General features: G+C 39.0%; 1 protein-coding gene across 1 annotated transcript in view; it reads right to left on the bottom strand.

The window, feature by feature from the left end:
• Window positions 1-22,358, bottom strand: part of Tnip3 (TNFAIP3 interacting protein 3) — a 65,078-nt gene that overhangs the window by 6,937 nt on the left and 35,783 nt on the right. Inside the window, exon 10 of the mRNA XM_059257054.1 lies at window positions 21,443-21,503. Coding sequence (XP_059113037.1) covers window positions 21,443-21,503 — 61 coding nt within the window. The remainder of the gene's footprint in view (window positions 1-21,442; window positions 21,504-22,358) is intronic.

Genomic DNA, 22,358 nt, shown 5'->3' with positions numbered 1-22,358 from the left:
AAAAATTCCCCAGTCTAAAGAAACAGGTGCCTATTAAGGTACAAGAAACATTTAGAACATCAAATAGACATGGCCAGAAAAAATTCCTGACCACACATTAATAAACAAAGCACGAAATGTATAGAACGAAAAAAGATTAAAAGCTACAACGGGAAAAGACCATGTCACATATAAAGGGAGGACCATTGGAATAACACCCAACTTTTGAGTGCAAGCCCTAAGTCAGAAGAGCCTGGACAGATGTTCTCCAAGATCTGAGAGACTACCGATGCCAGCCCACAACACCCAGCAAAACTAGCAATCAAAACTGACAGAAAAAGAAAAACGTTTAACAATAAAAACAAATTTAAGCTGTTTCTACTTACCAATCCAGTTCTACCAAAAGCCTCTGAAGGAAAACTTTAATCTAAGGGGTTAACTACACCCAAGAAGACACAAGGAATAAATCATCCAAGAACAGTAAAAATACAAAAGAAATGTAAAATGCTCACATTGTAGCAACAAAATAACAGGAATGAAAAAACACTGTTCACTAATAACTCTCAGTGTTAGTGGTCTCAATTCCCCAATAAGAAGACAGAGTAAGAGACTGGATTAGAAAGCAGAATCCATCTTTCTGCTGCATCGAAGAAACATACCTCATACATCATCCTAGTTTAAAAGTATGAAAAAGACATTCCAAGCAAATAGACCCAAGAAGGAATCAGATATAACTACTTTAATATCTGAAAACATAGACTTCAAATAAAAAAATAGGAAGGCTATCATAAACTCATTAAATGAAAAATCCGCCAAGAGGATATTATAATTCTAAACATTTATGTACCACAGGAGTACCCATGTTCATAAAAGAAACACTACTACAGTTAAAATTATATATTGGCCCTCACACAATGCTGGTGGGAGACTTTAATACACTACTCTTGCCAATAGACAGTTCATCTGGACAAAGCTAAACACAGAAATGCTGGAGCTAAGTGATGTCATAAATCAAACGGACCTAGCAGATATCTACAGAACATTCCACCTAAATACTGAAGAATATACTTTCATCTTGGCAACTCATGGAACTTTCTCCAAAATTGAACATGTATTAGGACACAAAATAAGTCTCAATAGATACAAAGAAAAACATTGAAATAACACCCTGTATCCTATCTGACCACCGTGGATAAAGCTGGATATCAACAGCAATTGAAACAGCAAAAAGTAGGCAAATTCATGGAAGTTGAGCAATTCACTACTGAATGCAAATTGGGTCGAGACAAGAATCAAGAAGGAAACTAAAAACTCTTTAGACTTGAATGAAAATAAATATATAACGTACCCAAACCTGTAAGACACAATGAAAACAATTCTAAGAGGTAAGTTCATTGAACTAAGTGACTACATCAAAAAACTGGAGAGATGTTAAAAACTTAATGAAACATCTGAAAGTTCTAAAAAAAAAAACAAGAATAAATAGTGTCCAAAAGGAGCACACAGGAAAAAATAATCCAACTCAGGGCTGACACCAATGAAACAACAAACACTATCAAGAATCAATGAAATGAAGAATTAATATCTTGAGAAAACTAATAAGATTGACAAACATTAAGCCAAATTAACATAGACACACAGAGAAGATCCAAATTAATAAAATGAGAGGTGAGAAGGGGAACACTACAACAGACACCAAGGAAACTCAGAGAATCAAAGGACATACTTTAAAAATTTGTATGGCACCAAACTAGAAAACCAAAAATAAATGGATGAATTTCTTGATATACACAAACTACCAAAGTTAAATCAAGATAAAATAAGCAATTTAAACAGATCCACAACCCCTAGTGAAATCGAAACAGTAATTAAAACATCTCCCAACTAAAAAACAGCCCAGGGCTAGGTGAATTCAGTGTAGAATTATGCCAGACCTTCAAAGAAGAATTAAGGCTGATATTCCTCAAATTATCCTGCAAAACAGAAATTAAAGCAACACTTCCTAATTCTTTTTAGAAGGCCACTATTTCCCTGATACGAAAACCACACAAAGACTCAACAAAAAAGGAGAATTATAGATCAACATTCCTTCTGAACACAGATGCAGAAATTCTCAATAAAATACTTACAAACCAAATCTAAGAACACATAAAAAAGATGATCAACTTGGCTTCATTCCAGAGATGAAGGGATGGTTCGGTATATGTAAACCAATAAACTTAATCCACCATATAAACAGATTAAAAGACAAAAACTACATTATCATCTCATTACATGCAGAAAAGGCCTTTGACAATGCAACATCCCTTCCTGATAAAAATACTGGAGAAACAAGGACTACAAGGGACCTACCTCAACATAATAAAGGCAATTTACAACAAGCTGAAATCAACCAAATAGGGGAAATTCATTTCCCCCAAACTCAGGAACAAAACAAGGATATCTACTCTCTCCATCCCTATTTGATATGGTACTTGAAGTGGTTGGCTTATAAGGTTGAGGAGGCAGAGGTACAAGAGTGTTCTTTGCTTCATGTATGGGTATGTGTGTGGTTCTCATGGGAAACATGGAGTGTGAATGTATGTTGTATTTATGTGATAGATACTATATACATATGTTCTATGATAGAACTTAGTGGAAACCAAGTGGACCACCACAGTGGACAGAACATTCTGGAGTATTCTAGAAAACAGAGCTGTGACATCCACACACCTGGGCCGCCCCTCTGGGCTCAGTTTTGAATCTTGGCTCTGTCTCCTCTTGGCCACGTGCCTCTGGGAAAATTACTGATCTTTTGTGAGCTTCAGATCGATCAGCCATCACGAGCACATCATTATGCTTCTCTTGGTGGTGTCAGAGCTCAGTGAATACACTACACAACAGGAAATAAAGCCTAAAGCAAATAAAACAGAGGGAAGCCAGCAAGGAGGAGGCAAGGCTGACCTATGCCCCAGGTGTTACCAGACCTGCAGTTTCCTCTAAACTCACGTTGCAACCAAAACAAAGAGAACACATGTTTCCCTTCATGTGATATCTTCAAGCCAAAGATCAAATTCTCCATGATCACCCAGAGCCTTGAAGTGTGCCTACTTTCATGTTTCCGTCCTCAGACAGGCGTCATGACCTCCTTTCCTTTCAAAGCAACACAGCTGTTCCTCACTAATGTCTACAAACTCTATGTGAAAATAAAATAGAGCTACAGATATGAGGAAATGAACCTTATTAGGATCCCAAGCAGGGAAGTTTCCAGACCTGTTACTGGGGAGAGGGACTTAGGAAGAGTGGGGATTGAAATTTCCCTGGAACAGTTAGATTCTGCATAAAGGGTTCCCTTTTCACACTTGCAGCCCCCCCCCCCGGGAGAAAAATGAAATTAGTCCTTATTAACTTAGGCTATTCTTCCCCTAGGTTAACATTTATGCATTCTTGCCAATGTTGAGCACCTTGTTAATTGGTAATAGCATGGGGTCAAGCTGGATAGTTAAACTATATTTTATTGCTGCAGACATTAGTTAGACTGGCCTGTGAAGAGGGTTTTCTTGTGTGTACATTTTTTTTTCTATAAGCACATCTTGCTTCATGGACTTAATTTATCAGGAGAAACAGACATTACAATGACTTTCTTAACAATCTGAAGAAATGGAATTCCAATATGCCATATGCCTTCTTAGAGATGACAGTTGTTTTCCTGAAATATTTGAAGGGACACTAGCCCACTCTAGCTAGCATGTGGTTCTGGCAGGCCTTGCCCTTCTCTCCCATCCCCCCTGCCTTGCTAAAAACCATTAGATTACATTCCTGAAGCTAGCCACCAAGGCCTAGTCCCTTATTTGGCCAATCCCTCCTCCTGAGGCTGACCACCAAGGTAGCTGAATCAAGGTATTGAAGTTCAGCAATCAAAAGCCCCCTTTGGCTCATCTAATTAACTTGCCAAATTAAAATTAAACACCTCATCCTAACACGAGGTTTCCCATTTTATCTTTATAAACCACCATTTACTTGCCTGTGGGCCTCATCTGTCTCCCCTCTTTCCAAAGGCAGTCCGTTGTCCTCTAGGACAAATATCCCTGCCCCCTTTCCTTGTTCCCTTCCCCTACTCTCTCATTCCTACCCCCCTTTGTCTCTTGTTCCCTGCCCTCTGTACCTATGGGCCAAATAAACCTCTTTTGTGATGAGATCTTGGTCTTGGGGGCCCTGAGCCGTTACTTTTCCTTTCAATACATGAAGTAATGCCCAAGGATGACTTGTCTTTCTGATAAACGGCTGCATAAACAAAGGGCTTGGAAACTAATGAGGCAGGATCATTCTGTTTTTCCAAAGGGAAAATGTTTAGTTTCCTAAGACTTTTTTTTTTAACCTTCTCATTATGCAGTGTGTACCCACAAATTAAAACAAAAATAGTTTGAGTTAGACAAGCTGCATAATTTTGGAAGTGAAGCTAGATAGATCCGGTTGTTTTATTTGCACATGCCCTGGATGTTCCTAGTTTTATTTAAGTTCATCTGAAAGTGTGAGATATTTGCAGATGTCACACTCTTGTTAGGAACATTCATTCTTACAAACAGGAACTCTTTTAGAAATCTGATAGATCCTTTGTGATTCAACTGCAGTAAAACTTAGGTATGTATTATTTTCAGGTTAATTAGTTCAAAAAGTCATAATTAAGTTTTCTGAAACCACTGGTCAAATCCACAAGATGGCAAAGAGACAGAACTTCAATGCATATATTTGGCAATTTCTGCTAACTATAAATAGACAGAAGGAGACCATCACCATCCTGTCAGGACATTACTCTTTCATAATCCATTTTACCTAAGGACAAAAGAGGCTCACGACTTCTGACAATTTTTTTTTTTTTTTTTTTTTTTTTTTTTTTTTTGGTTTTTCGAGACAGGGTTTCTCTGTGTAGCTTTGTGCCTTTCCTGGGACTCACTTGGTAGCCCAGGCTGGCCTCGAACTCACAGAGATCCGCCTGGCTCTGCCTCCCGAGTGCTGGGACTAAAGGCGTGCGCCACCACCGCCCGGCCTGACAATTTTTAAAGTGATCCATTGGAAGGACAGTTTCATGTGTATTATTTTATTCAGTTTGAGTCACTCCTTTAATCAGGGGAGTCTATAGGCCATTTGATTTTCTATTCAAATTCATTTAGTTTCAAGTTCAGTAATAATGAACTGATTACTTATTAACAGTCCAACTGTCAAATCGATGAAGAACTAAGTTAGCCATTATGGAATAAGGCTTTCTCCCAAAGACTATATCATGTATTATTAATTTTTGAGATGAAGAATTGGCTGATCTAGCACTTGTATTGCAACCCAGGCTGGTCTTGAACTCACTGCAATCCTCTTGCCTCAACTTTCCCACGGAATTACAGGAATGTGCCGCCTTGCCCGGCTTAATATCTATACATTCTAAATCAGTATATAATGTGACAGCACCATAGCTGGAGTCATGCAAGTCCTGGAATCATCTTCGAAAACCCATCAGCAGTTAGTTGAAGAGAGTTTTGAGGAACAGCATGTAATATAACCAGCTGCCCTGTCTCATTTGTGGAGAAAAGCGCAACTTAGTTACGGAGTGTCCTTGCGGCTCTCTTGTGTCTCAGTGGTCCTGATTTTTCCTGTATTCAGTCCACAAGGAAGATAACCAGGAACAGATCTCAGAGAACATGCATAGCTGTCCTGCAAAAGCAAAGTGGCCACAGCTGAGAGCCCATCGCTCGTCTCTGCTAATGTGAGCATCTATTGGTTGAATTTCCTTTCCAAGGAGAAACCTATGAAAGACAGTAAGAAAATGATTCAGATTATATTTTTAAATTTCGTTTTTCTTCTGGCATAGGGATAGATAACATAAACTTCTGGGTTGGCCTAAAGGAGAGATATTTTACTCATGAACTCCCCACACACTTATTCAGAAATCTAAAGGTGGGCAATTGACAGTCATTGTTTCAAATACTAACACAGGCTTACCATTGAGGCAATCAGTTGTGGTCTAATTCTAATCATGAATGGAGAAGAATATTCTACGTCAGAATTCTCATTCTCTCTGGCATTGCAGTGGCTTGGGCATTTGCTTGTAAAAGTAAGTCATCTTTACTGTTACCTCTCAGGCTTACCCTATCCCCAAAGGAAAAGCACTTGCCAAGTGCACACAATTGCTGGTTAAAATGTTTCCCTCGTACATGCCTGGAATCCAGCACTTGAGAGGCTGAGGTAGGAGGTTGACCTCGACCAGTGGGCACTACAGAGCAATATCTTGTCTCAAAAAAAACCCCAAAAAACCTAAAAGAAGGGTAAAATGGTACTGACTGTATTGTAAAAGCTACAGAAAATACCATAATTTGTAAAATTTGTTAGTGCAGTATGAAGACGAAGATGAAAGTGTTTACATATTTTCATAGGCTTTGGATAGAACAGCGTAAATGAGCATGAGAGAAAAGATAGAACCAGAGGTTTACACGTGGCAGCAGGAAACAGGAATAGAGTTGTCATTAAAGAACATGTTTCATTTATTCATCATAACATAAAAATATATTGAGTATTTATGTTTGATATCCTGCATTTGGAATACCCAAGACATGAAAAGCTAACATCTTTAAAAAAAAAAAAAGCCATGAAGAAAATGTTAGTTTTCTCCATCTAAAGAAACATCTCTATGAAACAGATATAGATTAGTATAGAAAACCACAAGCCATCAACACTCAAAGAACAAGTGATGATGTGGTGCCCAGCACCACTGATATATCTACAACACAGCTCCTGCATCTAAGGTTTAGCGATCCTAGCAGAAGAGAGGGTAGAAAGGTTGTAAGAGCCAGAGGAACAGGGTGTTCGATGTGAGACTGTGTCTCCTAGAAAGGTCAGAGGTTACACCCATGAAGTCTCATCAGATGGTTGCCTAAAAAATGACCTGCACAAAGATGGCTAACAACGGGCAGGCTACCATGGAAGGGGGGAAGTTCATGGGGCCACAACTATAGGCAGAGAACTACAGGCAACAAAGGTATGTATGCTGACAGGGGAGAAATAGCCTTCTCCAGGGAAAAGTCCCCAATATGTTTTAGATACCAAATGGTCAGCCTTGAAATCATATACAAACAAATAACATTATACAGACTTAGCAGGTTACATTTATATTTTTAGAAAAATATATGTAAACATATATAAATATGTATTCCTAAATATATTAACACATTTACATATTTGTAAATTTATTATATATGTATATACACAGAGAGAGACATGTAACAACGATTAAAAATATAAGCCATGAATTTGAGAGAAAGTGAGGAGGTACTTGGGAAGAATTAAAAAGAGGAAAAGGAGGAGGGGAAATGATGTATTTATACTTTAATTTCAAAAAGATTTAAAAAAACAGGTTTCAGAAAAGTATGACCATCATAAAAAAGGTAACTGATGAAGTACTGTGACAGAGAGGAGAGGTCATTACACACTCCCTCAGAAATAAGACGCAGGAATGTTATTACACACTCCTTAAAGAGAAGCAAGATGCATGTGATTATGTGATATGACGACACTTCTTATTATAGCAAGTCATAACAATGGAGAAGCCAAAGCTAGAAGCTTTCTGTACATTAAGAAGATAAATAATTCCTTACACTGAAGCATAATTCACCAATGTAACTAAGGGGAGTTAGGACTGAATTCACTAATGGCTCCTGTCTGCAGCCATGTTTAAAAAGCCCTCTTGTCATTTGGCCAGTGCTGTTTTGAGATAGGTAGAGCTAAGATCCTTATCATCTTGCTTTGGAAAGAGGCTGTGGCCATGAAATAACCCAAAGCAGAATGGGAATTTGACAAAACAAAGTCAAACTTTTTTTTTTCTGAAGGGAAGGTAGAGTTTTCCTAAAACCTAGGCCAGTTTTCCCAAACCTGCTTCCCATTTGAGATACAATAATATACAGCTTGTTCTCCTTCCTAAAAGCCTTTAGTTTCTGTTTAAGAGAACATAAGCAATTTACTAATTTAAGTAACTAATTATATATCATACCCATTTATCCATCTGTCATCTATGTGTATCCTATCTATATATTCATCTATTATATATCATCTGTCTATATTATCTGTCATCTATTTACTGTCTATATATTGTCTATTATCTACTATCTGTCTATATTATCTATTAATTATTCATATGTTATCTATAATCTATCCATCTACTACCAGCTATCATTTATCAACTCTATTATCTATCATCATAGCTATCTATCATCTATCTATTATCTATCATCTATTTACTGTTCATCTATTATCCATCATCTACCAATCACCTATCATCATAACTATTATCAATACATCTATCTTCTATTACCTATCACTTAGCTAACCCTATCTCTCTATCCAGCAATATATATGTCACCTGCCCCTCTTTATCTACATATCATTCTAATATTTATCATCTTTCTATATATCACCCATCACTTCCTATCAATGATCTATTATCTACCTTTCTAATATCTATCTTTCATCTATCTGTATGTATCATCTATCTGCCCATTTACCATTTATCAGTCTATAATCTGTCTATCCATCCAACATGTACCTATCTTCTATATATCCTCTATCATCTATCATTTAGCTGTGTATATATCTTCTATCTATCATACAGTATCTATCAACCCATTCTTTATCCATCTACCATCTATTATCTACCTATCCATTATCTATTCACCTATAACCTAGTTATCATTTATTTATAATATATATCACTATCTAACTTTATTTATCTACTGGGTGCATATATGTGGTTGTTAATTAAAATATTTAACATTTGTTTACAAATCAATGTTTGAATGGGAATATATTTATCGCTTTTATGTTTATATATACTTTAGCAATAGTTCTTTAGCAAAATCATTGCATTTAGTGATAAACAGAACATTTGAGAGATTTTCTATTTTAATTACTAGTAGAGTAAGGAAAACATGTATTTTACAAGGAAAACTATTCTCGATAATCTATCTGTACTGGATATTATACTAAGTATAATTGTAAACATCCTGTTTCTTGTATCTCAGAGTAGCTTTGCTTTTTATGTAGTCACTTTGTTTTTGCATACTGACAGGAACAGTATATAGCCAGGTAAGCCACTGTTTTTACTAACATAAGCATTATCTATATACAATATAAAAGCTGTTAAAAAACAGAAAAACTTAGAATTAAAGATGCTGGTTTTCAAAATAAGATTATTATAATCTATTAGAATAAAAAAATCATGCATGTTTGATCCTATTTTATTTTACCTACTATTAGCTCAGAATAGCCCACATTTCTTGGTGGTCCTAATGTGGGATTTGCTGTCATGCTACCTAGACTTTCCTATGCCCTAGCCAATAACAAGCTGTATGCATGTTAACAAGTTACATTATTTTTCTGTGCTTCAAATCTCCACATTTATAAAAACATGGACAATTGTGGTGATATTTTATGTATGTTCTAACAAATAAAGCTTGCCTGAAGGTCAGAGGGCAATGCCAGCCACTGCTTAGCTACAGAGGCCAGGCAGTAGTGGCACATACCTTTAATCCCAGCACTTGGGAGGCACGAGCAGAGAGAGATGGATCTCTGTGAGCTCAAGGCCACCCTGGGCTACACAAGATTGATCCAGTCTAAAATAGAAACAGAGCCAGGCAGTGGTGGCACACACCTTTGATCCCAGCATTTAGGATCTCATGCCTTTAATCTCAACACTAGGAGGTGGAGACAGGAAGTCATATGGCTGGGTGGAGAGAAGAATATAAGGTGGGAGGAGACAGGAGCTGAGAGCTCTTTCAGGTAGCTGAGGATTCGGTAGAGGTAAGAAATCTAGCGGCTGGCTGCTCTGCTTCTCTGATCTTTCAGCATTTACCCTGATATCTGGCTCTCGTTTTCATTAAGACCAATTAGGATTCATGTTACAGACAATAATAGTGCTTACTTAACAGGCTTGCTATAAAGCTCTGATGAAGTATTATATGTATACACAAAGCACCTAAAATAATGTTTGCCATGTGGTCAGTATTACGGATTGAATTGTACCCTGGAGAAGAGACATTTAATTCCCAAAGTTTGGAAATACATCTTTGCTTGTGTGGCTGGATGGTGATAAGGTAGTTCTCCTCAGAGTGACCTGTCACTCAGCAGAACCAATGTATTTCAGGTAAAAGGGAGTTTGAGGTATGAACACAGAGGAAGATGGTCATGTAAAAGGAAGGTACAAATAGGAGCTGAGCTGACCCGTGATGGCTGTTTCTAATGTTTCCTTTCCTTCACCTGAGAGGCAATCCCTCGGACATGTCTGTGAGGGTGTTTCTAGAAAGGTATAATTGAGCTGGGAAGATCTACCTGAATGTGGGCAAGGGCCATCCACGGACTTGGGTTCTGCACTGAATAAAACAGAGAGAGTAGAACACCAGCATTCATCTTATCCTGCTTGCTTGCCACTGGCTCAGTAAAACCAGCTGCTCTGCTCCTGAGACCACATGTTCCCTGCTAGGGTGGCTCTAACTCTGAGCCCAAATAAACCCTTCCTCTCTTGTGTTGCTTTTTGTTAGGTATTTTGTTACAACGATGAGAAAAGCAATTCATGTTCAGAATACCTGGAACTGCTGGAAGTTGAAAGACACAAGGCAGGAACTTACAGAGTTTTTTGAGGGATCATGACCTTGTCAACACCCTGATTTGAAACCACTAGGAAGAATGTTTCTGCTCTCTGAAAGCACCTAGTTTTTGGTCTGTGTATTTCCATTCCTACAAAACAAATCTAGCCGGTGTTCAGAGTGGTAGAAATGGTCAGCTATGATGTTTAGGCACTGGTCTTTTCTACTTCTAGCACATTATCACAAGTCCTTATTTCATAACCTTCTAACTCATTAAGCAAACTTCCACTCTGCACCACATGAGAAGTTGACAGTGCACTTCAGTGCCAGGCATTCAATGCAGCCAGCCAGAGCTCTCTGACGTTTGAAGAAAACAAACAAGCAGCATGTTTTCAAGATGGACTAACTCCGTTATGCCATAGTCATTCTTGAAATATGAAAGCAATTTCCCATCCCACCCCTAACAGCACATGAAAGGAGATGGAAATCTGCTTTGTAAAATCACCTTTGTAAACGGAAGCTGTCGCTCATTAACATCTGTGGATTTCAACACATGAAAAAGCTCATTGTTTTGTGATGTTCAGAGAGGAAGCAGGCAATTCTCCAAAGCTTTGGGAATGTTCATTGACTTCAATGTGTCTCCAAAGCATTCAAACTAACCACAGACAATGGATGAGCTCAAGGCTGGAAGTTAGTTGACTGGAGGGTTATGCCAGGTGGTATTCAGCTCCATCCCTGCTCCAGATACAACTAGCCTTCCTCACTGTGTGAGCATTTTTTCCACCCAAACAAGTTCCTAGTTCACAAATGTGGACCCTAAAGACCCTGTCCAAATGCCCCTAAATCTTCTTCAGGATACCCTTAGCCTCTGCAGAATTAGGGGTACTGCAGGAGACACTGTCTGTGGAGTGGTAAAGGATGTAGGGAGGAATCAGAATGTGCCAGCTGTGCTGTCTTGAAGCCCACACATAAGAGCCCTACAGTAGCCTAGAGAGAAGGGGAAAGGGTACCTGTGGGCAAGAAGCTAGGCTCATGCTGAGGCAGAGAACTGGCTTAAAAAGAGCATTTTAAATCCACTCTTCCCAGCAATGTTCCCTATCAAGGTAAAGAACGGACTGTAACAATTTCTAAATGTGATTTATAGTTTACGTACAGTGTGCGACTCTCTATTTACTCTTGAACCTGACATTGATTATTTAAAAAATTCTGCTGGTATTGAAATTTCACCATCCATCACTTGTTTCCCTTTTACAGTGTGTGAAGCATTTCCAGGTAAGATGGTAGCCTACAGGTTACAGGCATCTCCATGTGACCTGGTGAAGGGAAGGAATTAGAATGAGAAGAAAGAAAAAAGACTCTCTTCAAAAACAGAGAGTTGGAAGTTCACAAAGGTAGTGATAGAATATTTTAAAAGTACAAAGAAAATGAAAGTATTATCCAGGGAAGAAGCCAAGCCAACCACAGCTCCAACTATGTGGCTCCCCCAAGCAGGGAGGCAGAAGTCTCCTCCAAAAGGTCAGCCACGAGAGCTCTTCGGAAAGATAGTGACAGTCCTGTTCTCAGGGCAAGCCATGGGCCTCAACAGCCTCAAAGCCAGTTGTGGGTTCTGGTGAGACAGAGATCTCTGCAATGTGTAGGAATCTCATTTTGTCACTCAGTATGGCTTGGAAGACAGGGGTCACGTGCCAACTACAGCAAGGACCTATTGTTTAAAACAGCTGCCCTGGGGACATTAACACAGAGGAAAAAAATCACAAGACTCCAGAAACTGGAATTTAATTTGCCACAGGGCAGTGGACAGCGTCTGAAAGCAGCTGAGAAACACTGGAGGACAGATGATGCCAAGGCTAGAGAACCTAGCTCTGCTGTGGGCTGCCAGGAGCAGATCTCATGAATGTCAATAACCCTGCAGTCTGACAGTCCTGAGAGGTCAGACAACCCCTGGAGACATCTATTTCTGATCACTGCTGTAGAACCTGGAAATTCTGAAGCCCAGCAGTCTGCTTGACATTCACAGCTGCGTCTTTCCATCAGGGTGATTACACCCTTAGGAGGCCTTGCAAGCACAAACACAAGTCTCCTCAACAATGACAGCATATGAAAGAATAAATGTCATGGCAGGAGTAACTAAACAAAGGAGAACTAACAGGAAATTCATCACATCCCACACAGCGAACTAACCCTTGATACAGACAGACGGAAGGAACAGATCAAACAGTAATCCAGCCAGGCAGAAACAACCACAAAATTGAAGAAATTGGCAAATATCTCCCAATGAAATCTTAAATGCAAATGGCCTCACCTCACCAATCAAGAGACCCAGTCTGGATGACTGGAAGAGAAAACTAGATCCAATCATCTGTTGTCTCCAAGAGACACAGCTTTCTGGTAAGAACACCACAGACTGAGAGGCAAAGGATGAAAATTAATATATCAAGCTACAGAAGGGAAGCAAGACAAAACCCTACACAAACTAAACAAAAGAAACAGAAAGAAGATCTAAATCAATAAAATCATACTTCAAAGGAGGGATATGACAACAGATGCCAGTGAAATCCAGAGGATCATTAGGAAAAAAATTATAGAAAAAAAATTACACAAAAAATTAAGAAAAGCAGAGAACTCTAGAAAAAAATGGATAAATTCCTTGACACATATGAGATACCAAAGTGATTTCAAGAACATATTTTAAAAACTTAAGAAGATCCAAACAAATGACAGGTTTGAAGAAGGAATAAAAGATCTACTTATAAAGAAAAATACAGGACTAGATGGATTGATGGCAAATTCTACAAAACATTTAAGAAAGAACTAGCACTAGTATTCCCCACACTGGTAGAGAAACAGGAAGGGAAGGAACACTATCAAAGTCATTTGGTGAAGCCCATATTACCCCAATATCCAAACAGAATAAGGACAAAAGAGAAGCATAAATAGTGGTCATACTTCCTTCATGAACACCGATGCACAAATTCTCAATACATTCTTGTGAATTCAATAACACATTAAGAAGATCATACACCATGAGCAAATAGGATTCATCCCAGAGATGCAGGGCTGGTTCCATACACCCAAGTCAATTATGGTAAAGAAACTTCAAGACAGAGATCACACAATATTCTCACGTCACCCAAAAAAATACATTTAATCAAAGTTAATGTCCCTTCTATGATAGAAGTCCCAAAGACAGTAACAATGGAAAGAATATACTTCAATATAACAAAGGCATTTCCAGCAAGTCTGTAGTCATCAGAAGGGAAGGAAGAAATCCTAACGGGATGAGGAAGAGAGGCCAATAGAATACATGTGATAAGCAAGCAGAAGAGAGGACCAGAAGACAGGTCAGGATGAGGGAGGGGAACAAATAAGAACAAAATACAATGAAACCTATGTTTAAAAATGCCACAGTGAAACCCATTATCTTTTATGCTAACTTTAAAAATAGAATTTTAAATGTAGCCTTGTTTATAAAAATGAACAAAATAAGACATATGATGTTATTTCTATATAAATATTGAAGGTATTAAAAAAAAACCCTATCATTTAGGTTTAGTTCTCATAACAGGAATAATTACAATGGAAGATACTATGATAAAAATTATTACTTTTATTACTTCTATTAATCAGAAATTTAAAAAAAGAAACAGGGAACTAATAACAACAGTATTTTCTGATCTTTAAGTTACACCTGCCAATTGATGGCACACAAAATATCTACATTTTTTGTCGATCTAACACAAGGTCAAATTTTCAGACTTGTAGAAATGTACCTAGGGAAGAAAACAGTGTATTAAAAAGATACCTCATTAGCAAAACCATGGATTCAAGCTATGTGTGGTAGTTTAAATGTACTTGGTCCCCATAATCTCATAGAGAATGATACTATTAGGAGGTGTGGCTTTGTTGGAGTGGGTATTGCCTTGTTGGAGGAAGTGTATCACTGTGAGAGTAGGCTTTAAGGTTTCTTATGCTCAGGATACCGGCCAGTGCGCCAGTCAACTTCCTGTTGCATGTGAGATGTAGGACTTTTAGCTACTCCTGCAGCATATCTGCCTGCATACTGCCATGTTCCCTGCCATGATGATAATGGACTGAACCTCTGAAACTGTAAGCAAGCCCCCTCAATTAAATGTTTGCCTTATAAGAGTTACCATGGTTATGATATCTCTTCACAGCAATAAAAATCTAAGACAGAAGTTGGTACTAGGGACTGGGGTATTCCTATGATAGGTTTGACCATGATTTTGTTTGGAGTAATATGGACTTTGGGAGTTTGGGTTAGGAAAGCAGTTCACTGCTTTAAGCATTGTGTAATGGGCCATATTAGTAGGAGCATGGAAGACAGTGGTGCTGAGTATGATTTGATGAACTGTGGTGGGTTACCTCAAGAGTTTTCAGAGAAGAATTTTAGTATGTTGCCTAGAGATTGTTCTTGTGATGTTTTGGTGAAGAAAGTGGCTGCCTTTTGCCCTTGTCTGAAGAGTCTGCCTGAGGTTGAAGTGAAGAGTTTTGGATTAACTCCATTGGCAGAAGAAATCTCAAAACAACCTAGTATAGTTGTGTGGTTACTAGTGTTAACTCTAAGGAAGATTTATAATGAAAAGGAGCAAGCTGAGCAGGGTAAATTGCAAAATGTAAATTTTGAGGAGAAAAAGAGTACCAGGAAGTGGAATGGAGCTAAGTCGTGTTCAAGGAGATAAACAGATCAATAAATGGAATAAAGAGAGTGGTGACCCAGGGCAAGATCCTACCAAGTTTCCAACTTGTGAAAAGGAACTAAAGAAAAGCTTAGAGCCAGGTTTGGTGGGGCATACCTTTAATCCCTGTACTGGGAAAGGAGAAGCTGGCAGATGTTTGAGGCAAGCCTGGTCTACAGAGCAAGTTCAAGGACAGTCTAGCCTAGTCAGTAAAGGGTAAAAGAAAGCCAGTGGAGATATAATTGAACAAGGGGATCATGATCCAGCCCCAGTAAGCATCAGAACTTGACACCTTCAGCCACATGGCTCTGGCTTTAGAGTTAAGGATGGAAGAAAAGGGAATATGGAATAAAGCCACTGAGGCCAGACATGTAACAGGGGTATCCCTGAATGGAGGCCCAGTGAGGCCATTGTTGAAGTTGAAGACTGGATTGCCTTGGGGACCCCAAGATATTAGAGATGCCAGAGTCTTGGAATATCTGCCAGGAAATGCTGCTAACAGGGAGTGAAACCAGCCCAAGGGGTTGCAGTCAACAAAGCTGAAAGGAATTGGAGATGTAGAGTTTTGAGTTTCCCCAGCTGATTTTCAGTCTTGCTTTGGTCCAATATTTCCTTGCTATAATCCCTTTCCTATGTTTTGTAAAGGTAATGTATATTCTGTGCCATTTTATGTTGGAAATATGTGATCTGCTTTTTTATTCTAATTTTACAGGGGATTACAGTTAAGAGATTGCATGAGTCTCAGAACAGACTTTGGACTTTGAAACAAGTTTGGGACTGTTTTAGACTATGTGTACTTTTGAAGTTGGACTAAATGCATTTTGCATTATGATACTGTTACAACCTTATGGGGGCCAAGGAGTAGAATCTGGTAATTTGAATGTAACTGGCCCACATAATCTCATAGGGGGTGGCACTACTAGGCAGTGCAGCTTTGTTGGACTAGGTATGGCCTTGTGGGAGGAAGTGTGTCACTGTAGGGGTGGGCTTTGAGGTTTGTTATGCTCAGATACTGCCCAGTGTGTCAGTCAACTTCCTGTTACCTACAAGACTGAGGACTCTCAGCTTCTTCTGCAGCACCACATCTGCCTGCATGCTCCCTGCTGTGCCATGCTCCCCACCATGGTGATAATGGACTGAACCTCTGAAACTGTAAGCAAGCCACCCCAATTAATATTTTTCTTTGTAAAAGTGGCCGTGGTCATGGTATCTCTTCACAGCAATAAAAACCTAACTAAGACACTATACATCTATTAATGGACAAATGGATAAAGAAATGTGGGTTATGTACATGATAAAATATTATTCAATCATAAAAAAAACAAAACCCTGTCATCTACATCCAAATGGATAGAACTGAAGGTTATGGTAAGTGAAATGAGCCATACACAAAAAGACAAATGCCAGATGTTCTCTTTTACATATGAAAGCTAAAGTCTTTTGTCTCAAAACAGAAGAGAGTATGGTAGTAATCACTAGATGCTAAGAAGGGTGGCTAGCATTTGGGAGGATACAGGAAGGTGGATAGTGGATATCAAAACACAGAACTGTGGGTGACCAGAGCACACAGCAACCTCTTACATCTTATGAGGAGCTAGAAGATCTCAAGGATTCTAGATCCTGAGAAATGGTGAATAGACAGAGTGCTAACCATTCTGATTGATCAGTGTGAACCACATGTGTGCTGAAATACCACACTGTACCTCACATATAGTTACACATTAGTTAAGAAAAAGAAATAAAAAAATAAAAAGTAGTCACACTTCTAGGATCCATTCCTGACCACAGAAGTAAACTACTTTAAGTAGTTTTCACATTAAAAAAAATATATACATGAATTCTAAGAAGTAACTTTTGTTTATATATTATCAGAAAGAGAATCTAATATCTAATTTTTTTTCACTCTGTTTCCCTTCCATCACTTTATTCTTAGTATTTCCAATCTAAACATGCTACGTTCTTGAATAGTAGATAAATTTGTTAGTCAGATACTAAAACAAGGACTACTATCACTAAACAATCAGATGCATGCGATGGCCAGTTTTAATTGTCATTTAACATAATCTAGAATGAACTGGGAAGGAACTCTCAACAACGAACTGTCTAGATTAGGTTGGGCTGTAGGCATGCCAATGAGGGATTTTCATATTTAGGTTAACTGAGGTGAGAAGAGCCACTCTGAAAGTGAACAGTACCATTTCATAGGCTGGGCCCTAGGGAGAATGAAGGACAGAGATTAATCCATTGTTCTAGAACTGTAAGCCAAACTGTGAGCCAAGTAACTCCTTTATGTTGCTTTTGTCAAGGTCCTTTATCACAGCAACAGGAACAAAGCTAAGACAATGTATAACCAAAAATTTAAACCTATGATTTCTTAGTAGTCATTGCCATTAAGTTGTTATGTGAAAATTCTAAACAACTGAGTTAAAACTACAGACCTAAAGGGACTCTCAGTCAGATAAACCAAAGCACAGCAAGATGCACTGGTAAAGCTAATGACCGCATAGGAATCATTGTGATGAGGATGAATTCAGAGACTTCCTGAATACAGCCTAACGTGAGCTCTGAAACAATTACAGAGTAGATGGGGGCAGCAGGAACACAAGCAGTTAATTCCAAGTAAGAAACTTACTTAGTAACCCACAGATACTCATCCTCCTGCTATATCCAGCCACAGTCAGTGACAGGGCTGTGTGGGGACAGAGAATGGCAGACTTCAACAGCAGCTACCTGAGAGGTTCTGCCAGGCCTTTCATGCACTGGTTAGGTAATGATATGTTCATTAATAATTATATACAGTACTATGTCTTTTACCTGTGACAGTCTAAATATCAGATGAAGAAAATACAATACCTTCTATTTGTGTTACATAGTGGTTTATATCCCCTCCTTTGGAGTTGTTTATAGAATGAGTTTATTACTTTTTAACTATAATGAAAAATTTTAGAGAAAGCCATAATGCATGCTGTGAGCTCATAGGGAGATGAAATTCTTGAGAATTAAACATTATCCAAATAAGAGACCCCATTCTCATTTTTCACATATCTAATATAGAGATGGGAGTAGGCTTTCAAAGACACTGTTGATTGAAATTGAAATCCCAAGGTTTGCAATCCTGTGTGTAAGAGAATCTAAATTTAGTACTAAATTGCCCTATGAAATTTAAATGTTACTAAAATTCTCTGCAGCTCATTTCCTTACATATGAGCTGGCATAAAACAAATTCATATTATAGTATTGCTTAGAAGATTAAAATAAACAATGTTATAAAACTACTGGAGTTGGTATATTGCAAGTATTTCTCTTGATTATAATGTTATTCTTGTAGCAACTGTTAAGTTACAAGTTTATACATCACAAAGCTCACTACATTTTCTTAGGCAGAAATGTCAATAGATCTTATTTGACTGATGATAAATTTAATTTTATGTATTTTATTTAAGTTGTGAATATATTAACTAATTCACATTTTATGTGACTATTATTTTCCATAACATAGGTTTAAGAGGACTTCGGTAGTGATGTATAAATGACTAATTGGTGAATTCTCTATAGAGAATTGTATTGTATTGTATTTTCTAGTGACTAAAACTGTAGCACACGGAAATAATAGCTTATTTTCCTTGCAGACGAATAGAAAGTGGAAAATTATACCATGTAGCAATTCACTGGATTTCAAAACTGCAGACCTTATGCAACGGTCCTGGTTAACAATATGCCTTTCAAATAAATTTCTCCATTGTGGAAGGACCCCAAAACCTTGCTGGTTAGATTATAATCTATCTGTAGTAGAAAGCAAAGCAAAATGAAAGTCTAGTTAGTTGTCTGAAAAATATCTGGATACTTTATCATAGAATCCCCACTTTTTATGTTTCTTTATCATACTAATGTTACCAACGGCCTTTACTACTCTCGGGGCTGCTCTATGAAGATCAGTGTTGTCAAATTGACAGTCTTGAGTCACCTGGGAGAGAAGCCTCTGGAGATTCCTTTGATTACATTAATTGAGACGGAAAGAACTGCCCACTGTGGGAGACACCACTCCCTAGATGGGATCCTGTACAAAAGTGGAAAGGGGACCTGAGGGGCCACATGCCTGTCATTTCTATCTCTGCTTATTGACTGGATGCAGTGTGGGAAGGTGTCCCATACTGCTGCCACTGTGACTTCTCCATAATTACACAGTATAACTTCAAACTGCGAGCTCAAATAAACCCTTCCTTTTTAATTGCTTTTGTCAGAGCATTTATCACAACAGAAGAGAGACTAGACAAAAATTAGTACCTACAAGAGAAGTGGGGGGATTGCTGTGTAAACATAAGAATGCAGTTCTTGGGTCTCTGGAACTGCGTTATCACTGAAACAGACAATAGTTTGGTGCTCTGGACTACAAAAGCCCTAGAATCCTGGAGGAGAGCTTGGTGGCCATTTTGCTGGGATCTTGGGAAACAAAAATGCTAAGAAAAATGAAGACAATGAGATCTCAATGGAGAATGAGGGCTCTATTAGAAAAGGACTAGCCGGGTGGTGGTGGTGCATGCCTTTAGTCCCAGCATGCGGGAGGCATAGGCAGGTGGATCTCTGTGAGTTCGGGGCCAGCCTGGGCTACAGAGTGAGTTCTAGGAAAGGCACCAAAACTACATAGAGAAACCCTGTCTTGAAAATAAAAAAAAGAAAGAAAGAAAAGGACTAGGAGGCATTTATGTGATTTTGACAAAGAACGTGACTATGACTACATTCTAGCTGTGTCCTGAGACCTTGAGTGAAGTTGAATTTATAGACAATGGACTGATTTGTTTGGTTGAGGAAGGGAATGTGAGCGAGCTTACAGTTTCACACAGAGTGCACACAACAAAGCACCTACACTTGTTCAGTAGAGCAGCTCCATTGAGAAGAAAGATGGCACTCGGCACTGGAACAATGTAAAATGTGACTTCAAGATAAGACGCACTCGTTAAAGGCTCCGATTTATAAAAATTCAAATTTACACAAAAGGAGAAAGCCTGGACTAAGAAAGCACCTGAGAGAGTTTCCTGTTCCTCAGAGGTGGAAGCTCAGGAGAGAGCTTTCCCAGGCTCAGAGCACAGAGGCTGATGCATGTGCTCCAAGCATCCCAGGTTATATCTAATGATGGCAGCAGAGCTTGCCAGTGTCATCCATGTGGTGCTGGGTTAGAGGCATGGAAGACAAGGTTGCAAGTGTCATGGAGTCCTGCTCTGCTCCATGGTTTCAGAGAGCAGCTGAGGTCAGGCAACGTGTATCAAGATCCAAGTCCCTGCAAGGAGGTTTTCAGACACCATTGTGTGAAGCTGTGAAGGTAGAGCAAAGGTGGCCGTAGAGTCTCTACGATACTGGAGATGCCAGGAACATGGGATATTTGCCACAGAGACCTGTGGGCATGGATTGATGCTGGGCCAGGAGAGAGGCTATGTGCACTGCAGATAGCAGAGCTGGAGGGGTGGAACATGTTAAAAACTAAAATCGTCTCAGCTTTGAATTAAATGTGATAACATTTCAAGTACAAGTTGAAGCTACAGAGCTTATCTTGAGGTTTCCAGAAAAAAAAATCACCTCTCAAAACGAACAAGGTAGAGTCAGTGTGTGTCATAGAAGGCTTTAAATGGATGAGAATGAAAGGGGGACTCTGCCTATAACTCAATTCATACTACCCACTCCTGGCAACCCACTGTTCACTGGGCTTGGTGATGCACACCTGTAATACTGGCTTTTAGGACATCATAGCAGGATCAGGAGTTCAAACTCATCCTTAGCTACAGAGTGGGTTTGAAGCTATTGGTTTACATGAGACCAACAAAATGAACAGTCTGCCTGGAATCCTCCTGTGCTGTGGGTTTGCCTCTGCCCTTGGGGGTACAATCAGGGTGCTGTTGATGTTACTATATATGGCTTTACTTAAAGTTTTCATTTCTAAGTCTCTGACTCTGAGCCTGGAATAGGAGCAGAAGAGAGAATTGAAACATACATTTCTTTCGGCATTTCAACATTGTCTGAAGGAGTTCACTCCAGACCACCAAATTAGAGTTGTGTGTGCGACAGAACTTCACAGGAAGTCCTTCCCTAGTACAGCTGGATATTGGGTAGGCATTCCCCTAAAGATCCCATTTGTATGTAAACATGAAAGAATGCCCATTAAAGCTGTGGTCTTACCATGTGCCTTGTGCTGTACATGTGGAGGAAGCTGGTTAAGGACATTCCACTGATACTCTGGCTGTGGGGAAAAATAAAGCACTGTTGTAGAAATACAGACTTCAAAAAAGCATTGTGACACATTAAGATATAATTATACTCTGTGCATTTTATGATGCAGTCAACATACAAAAAGAGTCATTTTGATACAAACGTTTGCCGATCTTCCTCATCTCACCCCCTTACCTCAGCCCTTCTGCACGTGGTTGGCTTGAGTTCAAGTGACTTGGAAGATGTACATTTTCTGCCCCTTTCCTCCTCCCCCTCCCTTCTTTCCCTCTTCCCTCTCTTGCTTTCTTCTCTTCCCTTTTCTTTCCTCCCTCCCCCAACCTCTCTCTTTTCTGTCTTGGTTAAGTTTTGTCAACTTGACATAAAGTAGAATCACAGTAAGAGGGAACCTCAACTGAGGCACTGTTTCTTTCGGAGTGACCTGTAAGCATATCTACGGGGCATTGATAACTGATGTGGGAGGGCCTAAATTACTGTGCACAGTGCCACCCCTGGGCAGATGGTATAAGAAAGTAGGCTGTGCAAGCCGGCCGGGAGGAGCAAGCAGCATTCCTTCATGGTCTTAGCTTTAGTTCCTGCCTCCAGGTTCCTGCCTTGTGCTCCTCCTATGGCTTCCTCTAATGATGAACTGTGACGCAGATGTGTAAGCCAAATAAACCCTTTCCTTCCCAAGTTGGTTTCAGTCAGTGTTTTATCATAGCAACAGACAGTATCTAAAACATCCCTTTCCTCTCTTTCTCTGTTTCCTTTCTCTCTCCCTCTCTCTGTCTTGAAATGATGTGTCTGGATCTCTGAAGAACTATAAACACTTTTAAAAACTTACTATCTCCTGTAAATGAAATAAAACACATTGCTGTCAATAAATACT

The sequence above is a fragment of the Peromyscus eremicus genome, chromosome 3 (assembly GCF_949786415.1).
Source record: "Peromyscus eremicus chromosome 3, PerEre_H2_v1, whole genome shotgun sequence".
In the NCBI taxonomy this organism is placed as follows: domain Eukaryota; kingdom Metazoa; phylum Chordata; class Mammalia; order Rodentia; family Cricetidae; genus Peromyscus; species Peromyscus eremicus.
This window is presented reverse-complemented; position numbering and strand designations above follow the sequence as displayed.